The sequence below is a fragment of the Phalacrocorax aristotelis genome, chromosome 12 (genome assembly GCF_949628215.1).
Source record: "Phalacrocorax aristotelis chromosome 12, bGulAri2.1, whole genome shotgun sequence".
Taxonomy (NCBI): Eukaryota; Metazoa; Chordata; class Aves; order Suliformes; family Phalacrocoracidae; genus Phalacrocorax; species Phalacrocorax aristotelis.
Genome location: NC_134287.1, coordinates 21,920,001 through 21,935,000, shown reverse-complemented (window position 1 = coordinate 21,935,000; position 15,000 = coordinate 21,920,001). Strand labels below are relative to the sequence as shown.

Genomic DNA, 15,000 nt, shown 5'->3' with positions numbered 1-15,000 from the left:
AGCGATTCTCTCAGAGGCTGTGCAGCCTTCAGCCCCAGCCTCGCCGCAGCTAACTGGCTGTTGGGAGCATGGAGAGCCTGGTGCTGGCTGCTGCCTACCTCCATTCCACAGCACCGTTGTAATAACTCATGCAAATGTGAAGACTCTAGAGACAAAGGGAGGTCAAGTAAATGGCTCAGGGATTCATGTCGACAAACAATATTAGATGTAAAATGTGTACCTTTGACAAAAGTATTAATATAGTGCTTTTGATTTTTTCCTGATGAAAAGTGAAAAGTAGTAATTACGGAGTGACAGAGGAAAATGAAGTTTTGAACCAAAAGGCAAAGTTCGCGGATGAAAAAACCCAACCCAATTAGCTGCTTATGAGGAATCGAAATTCAGAGCATTTGCTCTTCCATCTCCCTCAACAACCTTTTGATTGACTCTGCTTAGATCTGTACAGCAAAGCAGATAAATCGACATGCCACATGCATGCGATGCTTAATCATTTGTAATAGCCATATTTGCCCTGACATATAATTTGCTATATCAAGCCAGTTTTTTCTTGCTCACCGGTGTTCTGCTGCTTGGCCTTTGCTTTATAAAACATTTAATAGTTTGCTTTAAATACATCAACATGCTGATATATGATTGCCCTTTGTATGCCTCCTCGAGAAATCATGCGCTTTCCTCCTATTGTGCTTTGCATGGTTTGTCATTGGTGAAGAGATCTCATGTCAGGAAAGAAGGGGTATTAAGGTCTTGATTTTCTGTCTTGTACAAGCAGCTACTCCGTGCATAAAGGCCATCAGTCCTAGTGAAGGCTGGACTACTGGTGGGGCTACTGTCATCATAATCGGAGACAACTTCTTTGATGGCTTACAAGTCGTATTTGGAACTATGTTGGTCTGGAGTGAGGTAAGCTATCTAAATTGGTGGGCTTTGAACTGTAACATCTTTCCATGAATGATTTTAACAAGCTGTCAATAGGCTATTGACATGAGGTATCATGAGATTTTGTTTCACGGTGCCTTTTTAACCATGAATTCACATGTGACAATCGACTACATGGAGGGAAATATACTTGAGGCACATCATGGCCCTCTAGTGGAAGACTTGCTGTAGGAGGTCTCCCAGTACAATTGGACAATTAGTGTTAAAATTACTAGAAGTAGCCTTAAGGAGACATATGGAGGCAATTTTCATATGAATGATGCCCTGTGGCCTTTCCTGCAAACGAAAACCAAGGATCATTTACAGACCTTTTTCTTAAAAAAAAAACTTGTAGAACCCATATCTTCGAACGGGACAGCAAGAAGGGGGAATTTTGAGACGACGGGTACGATTGGGAGTCATTTTCGTAGTTATGTAAACTGGCGGGCATCAGTCTTATCAGTGCCATCTTGATTTAAGGTATGTTTTCTGTACGATTTTCATAGCTGATAACACCCCACGCCATCAGAGTTCAAACACCGCCCCGGCACATTCCAGGAGTTGTTGAAGTAACTCTCTCCTACAAATCCAAACAGTTCTGCAAAGGTGCTCCTGGCCGATTCGTCTACACTGGTGAGTGTACGGTTTCCTTACTCCTTTCCGGATAATAATTCCCATCTCTTAATGATATAGAGGCAATGCAAAGCGTGAACGTGACAATTCTGCTAAAAAATGGGATGCGTCTCGCGGGGAATGTAACTGGTGGTAGCTGGACCTCAAAGTACCTGTTGGTAGGGGCACCCAGGAGCGCTGGTGCCTATCCAAGCCTCTTGGGTCTCAATAATGCCTCGATGTCTCGTGAGATCAAGCTCTCTCACAAGATGCCTGTTACTTCCTGTTTTCATTTGGGCCAGAAATAGATTAACAAAGGTATTTCCTACTCTGCTCCAGCCAGAAAAAGGAGTTGAGAAGTATTCGGTGATGAAAAATATTTTTCAGACTACCTATCCAAACTTTTTGAACTTCCCTGAAGGTTCAGTTGAAGTTTTAGGCACCGGTTCAAGTAGCTGTTGTTGGATCCATATAACTTTGTCCAACCTTATTCACAATCTGGCTCTAAAAATTCTTTCAGACCTGAAACTTGGGATACAAACTCATGAGCCTGGGAATGATTTATTTGTGCCAATTCTTTTAAATACATTTGATTTTAATTTACAAGAGCACAAGAAAAAAGTCGGAACTTTGTGGTTTCCAGTGGTTTTAATATAAAAATTCTTACTTTGGGATGAAGTACTGCTGGCTTTTTATCTAAAATGTGTATTACAGTTTTTCTGGCATTTAACAATGAATTTAACTGAGGTGCTGGGAGGGAAAAGGGAGAAATAGCAGTTTAATTTACCGCACTTTTGGATGAGGATTCTAGGTAATAAATTTGATCTGATGAATCAATCTCTCTTTTGAAAACAAAGAGCCTTTAACTGTTTACTCGACAGACTGCAGGGATTTGGGGAGAGTTCTTGCTGCTTGTTGGGGAGATAATGCAGATTGCAGATGATGTGCAGATGATGTGCATTTTGATGAATATTTTCCCACTAGACTGCAACTGTTTCTATCTATTAATTTAGATCTAATGGGAAAAGTGTGTTCCTGGGTAGTTTTAAGCTGGGACTTTTTAAACAGTTAACTCATCGTGGATGTGTTTTTCTGTCTGCCTAAGACCTAGCACTTGAAATGGACTTTTAAGCGAAGGTAGCATCTGAAATTCCTATCTTCCACCTATCCCCAAAGAACTCACAACCTGAGCAAACCCAACGCTCGCGTTCACACCTGGGCGCCTCACTTCTGGCTGACAAGGGAGAGAATATTTACATTTTCTTGATCTTTCTGCTTGGGTTGCCTCCGGAGCTACCAAAAGGGACGGTGGTGCCCGCGGTGCCTTTGGCGCTAAGAACACGTGTCGAAAGCGGAGGTCGTGTCGTTGTCTGCTGCGAAAGCGGTGGCCGCAGGTGGGGCTGCACGCAGTCACGGCTACGGCCTCAAAAACGCTGCTATGAACACGGCCCATGCAAAGCTTCAGCAGGGTATCCTGACACGGACGACTATCTAGCTGAGAGGAGTGTTCAGCAAAATAAAAAATGAATGAATTAAAAGCCTTAGACTAGGTTCCAGATATTTTAGCTGTTGCGAGCTGGTGCAGTTCCACTGCACACAGGGAAGCGCTGCAGATTTGAACCAGATGATGGTCTGGCTCTCAGTGCACAGTCCTGGAATTCTGAATTGCTTTATAGTAATGTCTTAAACTGATTTCTTAGGTGCAGATTTTGCAAATTTGGCTGTTTTGAACTTCTTTCTAATGCGTAAATGTAAATATGTACGGAACCGTAAGGAAAAGCCGTTTGCGTCTTCTTTCCTGGGGTCGTCTTTTGTCTTTATCGCTAAGTAAAGATACTCAAAAGAGTCGTGAGCATGTCCGGAGCGTCTCCCGCTGGAATTAAATTGCAATAAAGTTACATTACTAGCAACACTTTAACAGGAATATATATTTAAAACACTTTTTGAGGGAGACAAATCCTATATCCCAGCAATAAGGAAATAAAAAGATAAGGCCAGCGCCTGCCTGACCGAGAAACTTTTGCCTGCTTTGCTTTATCCTGAAGTGATAGGGTGACTGAGATAGTCTTTGGAAATTACAGCTGCCATTGAGAGCAAAGCCAAGCCTCACTGTATTTCAGAAAATGAAAATGATGTAGCCCTAGAGGAGGGAGGGGCTGAATCCCCAGGGCATCTGTTTCCCATCAGTGTCCCACCATGCTTGCAGTCTGGCTTGGCACTCTAACATTTAACCTTCCCAGCATGAGGTAGACCATAGGGCAACAAGGCTGCGGAATAATGAAACAAGAGTGTAGTGTGGTGTACGGAGCCTTTGTGAGCAGAGAAGTTGAGACATTAAATGATCAGGGTACAGAGATATGAAAGTTCCAGATTTTTCTGAAAAGCCCCCATTAGTCTCACGCAGAAGGAAGAGCCCGCCGCCTCTCAGCAGGCAGAGGCAAGGCCTTTCCCCATCTATCCATGCCTTTTTCCCCGCTGCTTTCAACTATTATAAAGATACAATTACCTTGGGAGATTGTGGCAGTTCAGTTGATTAGCACGGTGAATTAAAAGAATGAGTCACAAATGACATGTCCAGCTCTTCTCTACTAGTCCTTTGTATTCCCAGTGTACCTCACCCCTGTTGTAAGAAGGTCAAAAATTAGAGAGAGATAACAATTTTCAAGCAGCTAGCACTTAGGAGCAGAATTAACAATCATTCTGTATGTAATTGCCAGTTAATAGTAAATTGCCTTCTAGACTGTAAAATGCAATATAAACTGGTGGGCACCTAAAATTAAATTAATGAGGTATTTGCTGCATTTAAAAGTGAATAGTGCAAATTAATAACTGGGTACAGTACTTTTTTTAATATATATTGAGCAGGGCATCGCTTGCTTGTTTAATAATAACTTTAGAAGTGCTACCTGAAAAATTCTCTGAGTAAATCGAGTGGTTGGTGCAGGTTTGTAGCCATAATTTTCCTGGTAAAGTCTTCCAGGTTTCTAAATTAAATATCAGAGATTATTTTTTAATTAGAATATAAGCACTGCAGGGTTATTTGATTATGGCAAATTGTGATTTGTATGCTTCTAAGTGAAATCGTGTTACAGATAAAATTGCACCTTTATACACATATTTTAAGCTCCGTAGATTCTGTTGGTTTACTTTAAGATGAGCGGCAGTACGGTATTTACAATGTATTTGTGCCACCGCGTTACAGTTTTCTCTAAGTGTGTATTTTGCATAATGATTTCCTAGCGAATAAAGGAAGTACAGTCCGAGCCAGCGTATATGAAAACAGTTTCAAAGAACGCTCTTTGGCACTTGGAACTTTGCATGCTGACTGCTTGCTTATTTTGATAACTTCTTTTGCTCAGTTAAAGAAATGACCCGAATTGTCAGGAGACAACGGATCACTTGCAGTAGAGTGTACCCGGTTGCTGTACAAGGTATTGGCATTCGATTGCAAACATGTCCAAAGCAGACGTGGAGAGAGCGTGAATGCTGAATAGATGGACCCATTCCCAGGCCTGCAATGCATTTGCTAGATGTGAATATAAAAATGATTATTTTGCACAAAGAGTTGCATTCAATTTTAAGCTTATGAAACCATTACTCAACCAGTAATCGCTCACGGTTTGTGTTCCTTCTGATAGAGTATTTACGTTGAAGAAGTACGGTCGGGCTCTCAGGCTGGCACAGCACCAAGGGGGGGAAGCCCTCTTTAGTCACTACATTGTCCAGATTTTTCGGTTTGGCTCGGTTTTGCCTCGGTGTGGAGACCTCCGCCTTGGCTGGGTTCCCTCAGTTAACCCCCGCTCCGCTTCCCCCTCGGAAAGATCTCATGTTCCTCAAGTATTTTCGAGATCTTTTGTGTGCATTCAAATGTGATTCTGTCAATGGCGCTGTTACACTGTTTAGAGTCAATAGCTCCCTTCCATCACAGCCAACACAAACTAGCTGTCTCATAGGTCAGTGCTCTTTAAACAAATTACTTGTATCCACAGAGCAAATGATTGTTAATTGCCTCCCACAAATCATACTATTTTTACTATGCTAAACTACATGCTAATGCCTGAGTTAAATTTAAATCACCTGATTATTCCTTGTACATATTCAATTATTGTTCTTAAGTATGAAATCTGGTGACTTTGCAAAACAAATGCTGAAAGTATATGTAATGGATACGGGACTTTATTGGAAAGCCTTAGAAAAAAAGTATGGTTACATTCATTTTAATGAAATCCTCAGCATTTTTAATGTGTATGTATTGCATTTCCTTTTATTTTTTTTTTTTTAAAGTGGTGTTGTCCTGAAGCAACTTACAGTCACTGTTATTACAGTATTGGTTATTTATTGATCAGAGCCTGCGTCAGCGTCGGTTGTTAGCAAGCTGAAAATAATGGGGATAGAACAAATATTCTTGCCTTTTCTTCAGGGTGGGTCTGTCCAAGCCAGTCGAAGTTAGCATTAAAGAGCCAAAACCAGAAAGTACCTCTGTTAATATGTTTAACGGCTTTATTGCGCTAGAGTAAAACGTATTTTTCTTAAACCGGTAACGTTGAAGAGAGAGAGATCCCACTTAACTGTCTTTTCTCATAAAGAAGGTTTTTCAGCACGGCATACATTTCTAATTAATAGGGCAACGCTAAACATACAGACATGATTTAGTAGCGTCGAGTCCATAGCACGTTGGATAATGTATATTATATAATAGCTCTTTTTTAAACAGTAGCAATTCCAGGTTTATCAGGGTCATTGTTGTCCCCTTTCTTTTCTGTCTCAAAGGAGGCCAGAAGAATGAGACATACCATTTGTGCTATTGCACAAGTAGACTATTTGTCCTAATCAGTGACACCCATTTACTAGAATTGCTTAAAATGAACTATACCTCATACAGAAATCGCACATTTAGAGTGTTCCATTCATCATCTGAAAATTGAGGGCCAGTAAACTTTTCTGTTCCTCCAGCGGGATCATAGACATGCATCAAAATGTTAAAAAATGATTGGTGAGAGAGAACTGTCACCCATTTATCAAGGAAAAGGAACATTATTTGCTAATTTCCCAACCAAGGCAGTGACAGGGTGCTTCGTCTTTAGACCCATGGTGACCAACATGGCCTTTTTGTTATTAGTACAAGTCAAGCGCTTTTTGGCTGTTGCTAACAAGACACATTTGTCTATCATCAGAGAGTGCTTTATTTTTTTCCAAGTAGCTGTGACCAAAGTCTGCTCCCGGTGCCATGAGTGGCTGCACCTCGCCAGGTCGTGGTAGCACTGAGTCACAGCACAACTGATAAATCACAAAGTTTCCGTGTCAAGGTGAAGGTATTGACTCTGCTGTACCCAAACTGACAAAATGTAGCGCTGAAGCGATGGCAATTCATCTTAAAAAAAGGACAAAAGGGTCATCTTGGCTTCACGTAATAATCAGGAAAATTTGAGTGCTGAATAAGACCTTTACCTTGTTTTCTCTGAGAAGGGGAAAAGATGCTTTTCTCCTTTTTTTTCTGTATGTAGTCTCTAGTTAAATAGTAAAATCAGTTTCCTGGATATTAAACTGCCTAATTCTCTTCTTATTTCTATAAATTTAGGTTTATCGCTATTTTTTGTTACTGTAGCCTGATTGTAACGCTCAGGCTAAAAACTTCCTAAAGTTTCCAATCAAAGAAGAAAGGTGGAAGGAGAGGAAATAAGATATTTCACTGAAAATGTACATCTTGTTCTCATATTGTGAAAGCAAGACAGCAAACAGAGAAATCTGGGTTGCGTTGGAAGATATCCAGCCGAATGTCTGGTTTTGGCTAGTTACTGCTATACATGATGCATGCCTACACCAGTATTCCCATTAAATTAATTTGTACCCTCATTGAAGTGCTATTGAGCTGAAAAGAAACATGTCCGCTGACTTCATGGCCTTTGCCTTGAGTCTGACATAACAAGGAAATAAGGAAAACACCCAGAAGCTCAGGGTTAATAAGAATAATGAGTTTATTGTATTTTGCAGCTTCTTATACTTCTGTGTATTACAGTGCTACTGCCATAATTAACAAGTTTGGTAGGGTTTCCATGTCAAACCTCAGTTGCTGGGAAGTCTCTGTCTTGCAGACACATTTGTTTCTGGCCAAGTGATTTTCATGAAAGTTGGTTTAACGACACCGGCATGGGCCTGAAGCCGCATGTACAATTTTTTTTTCCTTAAATTAATGTACCCTGCACGCTGTAGGGAATGCAATTGCTAACAAAAAAAGAAAAATCTGAAGGCGTTTCAAGAACATTTTGGGTATCCACCATTATTTATATTTTAAAATAATTCCTAAGACGTCCATTATGTAGCTTCTTAACAAAACCTAATGTTTCTAGAAATTTTTTAAACCTGCCTCGTAAGCATACGGAATACAGATATTTCCACAAGAGTTGTTAGTCAATGTAGTTGTTATTCACGGGCTGAATATAAATTACTGTAGATGACTATTGATTTTTAAATACACAAACTTTCATTGAAACCATGCAAAGTTGCATGATTGGAAAGGCTCCGTGGGAGACCTGCTGTTCCCCGGCTGACGTTTGCTGAAGGCCGGTCGGTGCTGGTCCCCGGCGCAGGCTGCCAGCGCGGAACAGTCGTCTCCGTGCCACGGGCGACCACTGGCGTGGGCGCGCAAGCGGAGCAAGCCGTGCCGTAGCTACGCTGCGAGCCACGCTTGCGCGGTTCCTTTTCTTATCCTAGTCTTTGATAACCTTGAAAGTTGCAATCTAGGACTGGAGTGTTTATATTTTTAGTTACGCAATTTCCAACGTACACAAATATTAAGGCGGGAAAGAAAGGAAATTTTTTGGACATAGTCTTGAGAACATCTCCTTAAATACAGATGTGCAGTATGGCGCCTCAGGAAACTTTTTTTTAAAACCTTGTTAGATACCTGAGTAAAACCTTCAGCATTTCAGTTTTCTCTAAGCTAAATAATTTTGGTATACTTTATTTCGCACTACATAAATATTTTAAAATTGTCACTTAAACTAAACTACTGGTTTTACACAATTCTGAACAAACAGAATACTAATAACATGGGCTTTCTTTCTATTTTTAACGTTGCAACATCCACTGTGCTGAAGCATTTAATAAAGGCTTTTATAGATGCATTGAATTCAGTTGGTTATTTGAGGTATTTTTTCCAATAGCCACAGCTAACACAGAGATTTCACAACTTTGAGTAAGATACATTTTTGTTTAAAATTATTATATGACAGAGGAATATTGTCGTAAAAGCTATGTTAGGTGATATTAAGTATCTGATTATACATGCTATTTGTTTAAATATTCCATTAAAATATTACGGTATTATATTCTTACGCTGGGTGACCGCTCCCAAATACAAATGGAGAGAAGTTGTGCAGAATAGCAGCTCTTACAGATGTTTGCCGAAGCATCATAGATTTTGTATGGTTCTGAGACGGATAAATATCTTCGAAGAGCTACGCCAGTGAAGACAGGCAGATGATCAGGTTTCCCATCCGCTGTGCTCAAGCACCATGCCCAGCAGAGCACCTGAAACCCCGGTACTTCGGAACTGCAGCCCTCGGCTGCCCACCCTCCTGCGTGAGGAGCACAGGCACCTCCTCTGGGCTTCTACGGCAGGGGATGCGCGGCGGCCCCGTCAGCGGTTCGGGAAGGGGCGGGTGCGGCACCTTGTCACCCAGCTGTGTGGCGCGGGGCTGGTGCTTTCAGCCGGGGGCGAGTTCTGGGCTCGCAGGCTCCGGTAGCGCGATTCCAGCGTAATTCCCTAAAGTGTGCGTGTGTGGGAGCAAAAGGAAGGAGATGGACCCATCAAGATCCTTCTGTAAGAAAGAGGTACTTATTCAGCTACGAGGCCTAGCAGAGGAATAAACTCCCAGATAATACCACAAACACAAAAGCAGGTGCAAGCCCGGTTTATTTCAGTAAAATACATCTAAATTAGTAAAATACCTTGGAGTATGAAATAGTTGAAATGTAATGTTTTGCTGCTTTGAGGTAGTACCTCAAAGCTTTACCAAACCAGCAATATGCCTTATTTTTTTGGAGTAGAATGTTTTGTCCTGTTAGTCATACCACATTGTTTTTATGAAATGTCATGTTTTATTACAGCTACATGTGGATTAGGCTGTGGCGCTTCCTTGGCATGGTTGGAGCATTTATGATTTGATCCCACGCAGGTTTCCTCCCCCTCTCACTCGTCACTGACATACTGCCAAGCCCCTCCTTTACAATGCTCCATGCGAACGACTGATACGTTCTGGCTTCTTACTGGTGGGATCCTTAATTTCTCACAATCTGCTCATTTGATATATGCTTAGATCATGGTAAATTTGCAGGTATTTGACATGGCAAACTCTTTGCAGGTAGATTGAAATGAATGATGTGGTCTGGTATGGTAGCTCAGTTAACCAAGACACCATGTATACCACGGGCGGGTTTACTTTGAGTGGTTTCCATTCACTGCTTCATACTTCACCTCTTACATGCATTTTTCTAACCCAGGATCGCTGACTCTAAACATCTGTGAAGGCAGCAGTGATGTCTGCACAATGCAGTAGGTTGGGTTGATGCCTTAGGATGTCCATGTAGAGGTGAGGCTCGCTCCTCCCCAAAAATCCATTCATAGCGTTGCTCTCCGGGGGTCAGAGGCACGGCCCATCTAGCCAGGCATCCATCCAGTGGCCTTGGGGGGGTGCTATGAGGAAGGGTAGACAAGCAGAGGGTGTATGAGGTCCTGCCTCTTGTGCACCGCCTGCGCCGCTCCGTTCATCACTCATTTTAGTGGCCTGAGGAGCGCAGAGCTGGGGGGGTGGCACGCACCGGTCGGGTAGGGGCAGGGGTGCGGAGCCTGCACAAGAACTGGGTGCTTCTCACACAGCCCTGCCAAACCTCACGTTGAAATTTTTGGCACCTGTCTTCGAGGTGGGTTGTTTGGTATGTAAAGGTCACCGAACCCAAAGCATGGCTCCTTGAACCCTCCCCCCCCGCAGCCTCCCCAGGGCGTTGTTGTGCCAGTTCCCACAGCCGCCCTATGGCGAGGGCTCCTGAGCACGGAGGCCTTGTGCTTGGGATGCCTGGGAACTTCGGCCCTGCGATGGGCTGCAGCCTGGCCCTGCCTCAGCCCCCCGGCCGTGCCGGTGGAGGCGGTGGCCAGTGCGGGCAGCGTCGGAGAGGGAGATGGAGCTGGGCAGCGCTGTGCTGGGAGGGCTGCAGTACCGTCCCGGTTCTGTAATCCTACCTCAGTTTTCATGCACAGAACTTGGAGTCTGCTATCTGTGGGGCTCACCCTGCCCCAGAGGAGAGCGCTCAGGGGGTCAGCATGGGTGCCTACCCTCCTTCACCTTCATGGTGCGCTGCACAGCTGCAGCGTGCACCCGTGCTTGCTCAAACTGCCCCAGCCAACGCACTGCCTTTCTATTGGGGCTGCCATCTTGCTTTTTCTTTCTCTTTTCATCTTTTTTTTTTTTTTAATAGAATTCCTTTTCCTTGCCTTTCTCTGTCTCCTTCTCCCTCTCCCTCCCATTCATTCATTCATCTATTTAAAGTAAATCTGTAGCTATTATGATGGTAATGACTTTTTTGGCAAACGTAAGAGCTTGAAACACAATTGTTCTCAGTAAAAGTGGAAATGCAGGCGTCCTTGCAGAATCCAGGGTCGTGAAGATATTAGTGCTTTACCTGTGACTGAGGGCCACCTACCAAAAGCTTTGCCAAAAAGCCTGCGGTGGGACAGCCGGGAGAGGCCAGGTGGTCCTGGAGCGTTGGCTGGGGGGTGGTGAATGGAAGGGCTTGGGGCGGTGGGCCCCCCGATGGGGAGGTGCTTCTTGGCAGCCTCCTGGCACCCCTCCTGCAGTGAGGGTGCACCCGCCCTGCTGAGCCTCCACACCCACATGGGTGATGGAATTGGCCTCTTGAAGATTAGGGGACGGATTATTGCACATATAGTATATCTAAACCTCAATTTACTACATGTTTGTGGAAGATGAGTGTTCTTTATTTCTTTGATAATCACCTGGCCCCGCATCCTTGCTTTCTTCCTTCCTCCCCTTGTTCCTCTGCTCTTTCCTTCTTTCCTGGAGGAAGAAGGCAGCGGTTGGTTTGGTAGGCGCCTGAGACAGGCCAGGAAGCATTTTTCCCTTATTTCTTCTCCCAGTCCACTTTTTAGCACATAATCTGTTCTGCTGGAGCCGTTCTGACCTACTCTACAAAAGACTCTGAAAGGGACAGCCTATTCTCGAACTGAGTAAATTGACATTTGTCTTCAAAGACGGAGAAGATACAAATGAGCGTTCCTGTTTCACTGACGTTCAATAAGCTCTTTTAATATTTCTTTGCTAAATTCTGTGTGATTTTGCGTTCCCCGCAGGAGCTCTCCCTCCCTGAGGCCGGGGCACGTGCTGCGCTGCTGCACGTAGCCTTCCTCGGTTGAGGGCTGGATGGAGGGGCTCCAGTTTCATCAAGACTATGAAAGCCATAATCAAACGCATTCTTTGCGATACGTAAACAGAAGCGCTTGAATGCAATCCGGTCGTTGTCAGCAAGGGTTCTCTTTCGCGACAAGGCGGCGGAGCCGTCCCCTTCTCTGCGGGCAGTGTCGCAGCCACGTGCCGTTATTCCCTGCCAGGTTCTCCTGAATGGGAGGACAATCCCTCCGTCCGCGCCTGCGAGCAGCATCGCAGGCGTCAGCGCCTGGGGTGGGCTTTGCTTTCCAATTAGGATAAAAAACCAAAGTATATCTATAAAAAAGAGGCAGTTTTCCCAACGTCAATATGAGTATTTTAAGGCAAATTCTATACCGTTATCTGATTGGGCGTAATTATTAGCTGATCTGTGAATTTTAGGCCTGTAATTGAAACGAGTGAGTGAGTGCCATTGTTTCCCTTTCTGCTATCTGAAGGAAAGCTGGGCGATTAAGAGAAACCGGGTAGATAAAGACAAAGGTGTCATTTTGGTTTTTTAATGAAAAATCTATTTTTAGTTTCTTTGTGGAATGGGGAGAACTTAAATGCCTTTTAATTTTTTTTTTTTTATTTTTTTTTTTTTTACAGTAAATAGGTTGTCCTTAGTAAGTCCAGGGATATTAGTCCTGCTTCAACAAGCAAGAGTGCCTTCTGATGAATGATGTGTTCAACCCCTCCATGCCTTTGTATTTCCTATGCATTCCACAATGCTTGGCTCACCCTGCCGAGTTCTGTGATTGAAATTCATTGCCAAATTTATTGAGAAATTAATGAGAAAAGCTGCAAAGTATTGACTTTGAGAGGAAAACACAACTCATCTTGAATGAGGAGGAAAATGCAGCAATAATTTAGCCACTATTGATTTTGCCCTGTCCATGTATTGATCTTCATTTTACAATATTAATTTGCACCTGCAATCGGCTGCAAAGGGAACCGATTTCATTTCTTTGCAGTGTTAATGTGCAAAGCATTAGGTGCTCTTAAGAAGTGGTGGTATTACAAGTCGCCTCGGAAAGGCTGATTTTTTTTATTTGTGCTTGTTACTGAAATAGACTAAAAATTAATTTTTTGTCTGACAAAATATTAAAGTGAAAACCCATCTCAAATGTATACCTCCTCTCAACCCCGTAGGCTGCTTTTCATCTGGGTGAGGAACAATCAGCAACCTGAAATTCCAACCACTTCTCATCATCATGCCCATATCAGTTCAAAGTTCATGAAATTTCTATGAGCATTGATCTTTACCCATTGATTTTTTTTTGCAGCAGATCTTTGAAATTTTAATTTCCCGAGCATCTGAATTTCTTATAGATGAAATGCACTTCGTAGAGACAGTTGATGATAAAGTGGTGAACTTAGCATCATTTTAAAGCCTAAAAAAGGAGAAAAAACAGGCATTTGCAGACTTTGTATAATGTTTTGAGGTGAAATGATAAAGGTGCTCTGATAGGGGCGAAGTATTCAGCGGGGAGTTAAATATCAATTTTGTCTTCAGTGGCCACACATTTTTAATGCAACTTTTTATACAGTCCTTTTTGAAAGAAAAGCTATCTGGAGAAACAGCAGGACTAAGAGACATTCTTCACTGCACAATCATTTGCTCACAGCAGTCTTTATCACCTGGTCAAGTTCACCTAGTTACTTATCAGTAGGACATTTAATAACCTCAAGGTGATATAATTGCTATTGGCATTTTTCCCCCTTGGATTCAGCTGGTTAATGTGTAAACTACTTGTCAGCAAATAGCACTTTGTCACTGAAATCACTAACACCCTCTAGAGGAATGTCTCTGTATTGAGCAATTTAATTTTACTTTATTTAATTTTTACACATTACAACCTGTGTTCATTCAGGCACGTTGAAGGCTTGCAGTCTGCTAAAGCAGGGTGCGGGTGTCCCTGTTAGTAAAATATACTATATCTTATTTAACAATCCCCATGGCTTAATTGAAGCTCTCTCTTGTCCCTCAGAAAAGGAACTGCAGATGTTCTTATTATGTAGTTATGCTGCTAATGTGAAAAACTGCCTCATTACGAGGATCTGTTTGTAGCTAGAAAATTACTGCATTATGACAAATGCATGATTGGGAAGTTACAGGAAGATGATCATTATTGAAATGAAACTGGAACTCATTTAATAGCTGGAACCAGCAGCTGGAATGAAGCAAATGAATGTCTTCCTGTTTTTATTATTGCAGGCAGGTTTTTCAGTCAGAAAGAAAATTTGTGCCAAATCAGAGGGCCGCGGATGCATCTCCCCTTGCTGCGCGCTCGCCAAAAGGGAGCGGGTTGTTAGTGCTAAAAAATGCTCCCTCCCTGCGTTCGCGCCTTCTCTTTACATGTTTAATGACGCCGGCTTTAAAACAAGGCTGCGGATTTAAACACAATTACTTTAAAAGTACTTAAGCATCTATCAGGCTGCTAGACCGGCTCGCGCGTCCTCCTACGGGTCTCAGAGGCGTTGCGCCGGTCAAGGTGTCGCTGTCGTGACTGAGCGGCGTGGGAGCGGCGCCGCGGCGGCTGTCCCCTCCTGTCCCCTCCCAGATCCTGGCGATTTGGGATGGTTTTTGAGGAGGAGTTTGAAGGGCTGGGTGGGTACGAGGGGCGTGGTGAAGTGGCAAGCTGAGAGCTGGGGTTGTTCAGCCTGGAGAGGAGAAGGCCGCGGGGAGGCCTCACAGCAGCCTTCCAGTACCTGACGGGGGCCACAAGGGAGCTGGAGAGGGACTTCTTACAAGGGCATTCAGTGACAGGCCAAGGGGTGATGGTTTCAAACTAAAGGAGGGTCGATTTAGATTAGATATAAGGAAGAAATATTTTACAATGAGGGTGGTGAAACCCTGGCCCAGGTTGCCCAGGGAGGTGGTCGATGCCCCCATCCCTGGAAACATCCAAGGCCAGGCTGGACGGGGCTCTGAGCGACCTTCTCTGGTTGAAGATGTCCCTGCTCAGGGCAGGGGGGTTGGATCAGATGGCCTCTGAAGGTCCCTTCCAACCCAACCTGGTTCTAGTCTATG

At 43.4% G+C, this 15,000-nt stretch overlaps 1 protein-coding gene across 25 annotated transcripts in view; it reads left to right on the top strand.

The window, feature by feature from the left end:
- The window catches only part of EBF3 (EBF transcription factor 3), a 127,853-nt gene that overhangs the window by 92,897 nt on the left and 19,956 nt on the right, over positions 1-15,000 (top strand). For 15 of the 25 annotated variants that reach the window (XM_075107803.1, XM_075107802.1, XM_075107793.1 and 12 more), the window contains 2 exons: positions 770-900; positions 1,422-1,548. In XM_075107803.1, the coding sequence (XP_074963904.1) occupies positions 770-900; positions 1,422-1,548 (258 nt within the window). Of the gene's footprint in view, positions 1-766; positions 901-1,421; positions 1,549-15,000 lie in introns of all 25 variants that reach the window. The other 10 variants (XM_075107800.1, XM_075107791.1, XM_075107798.1 and 7 more) reach the window with 1 other exon arrangement.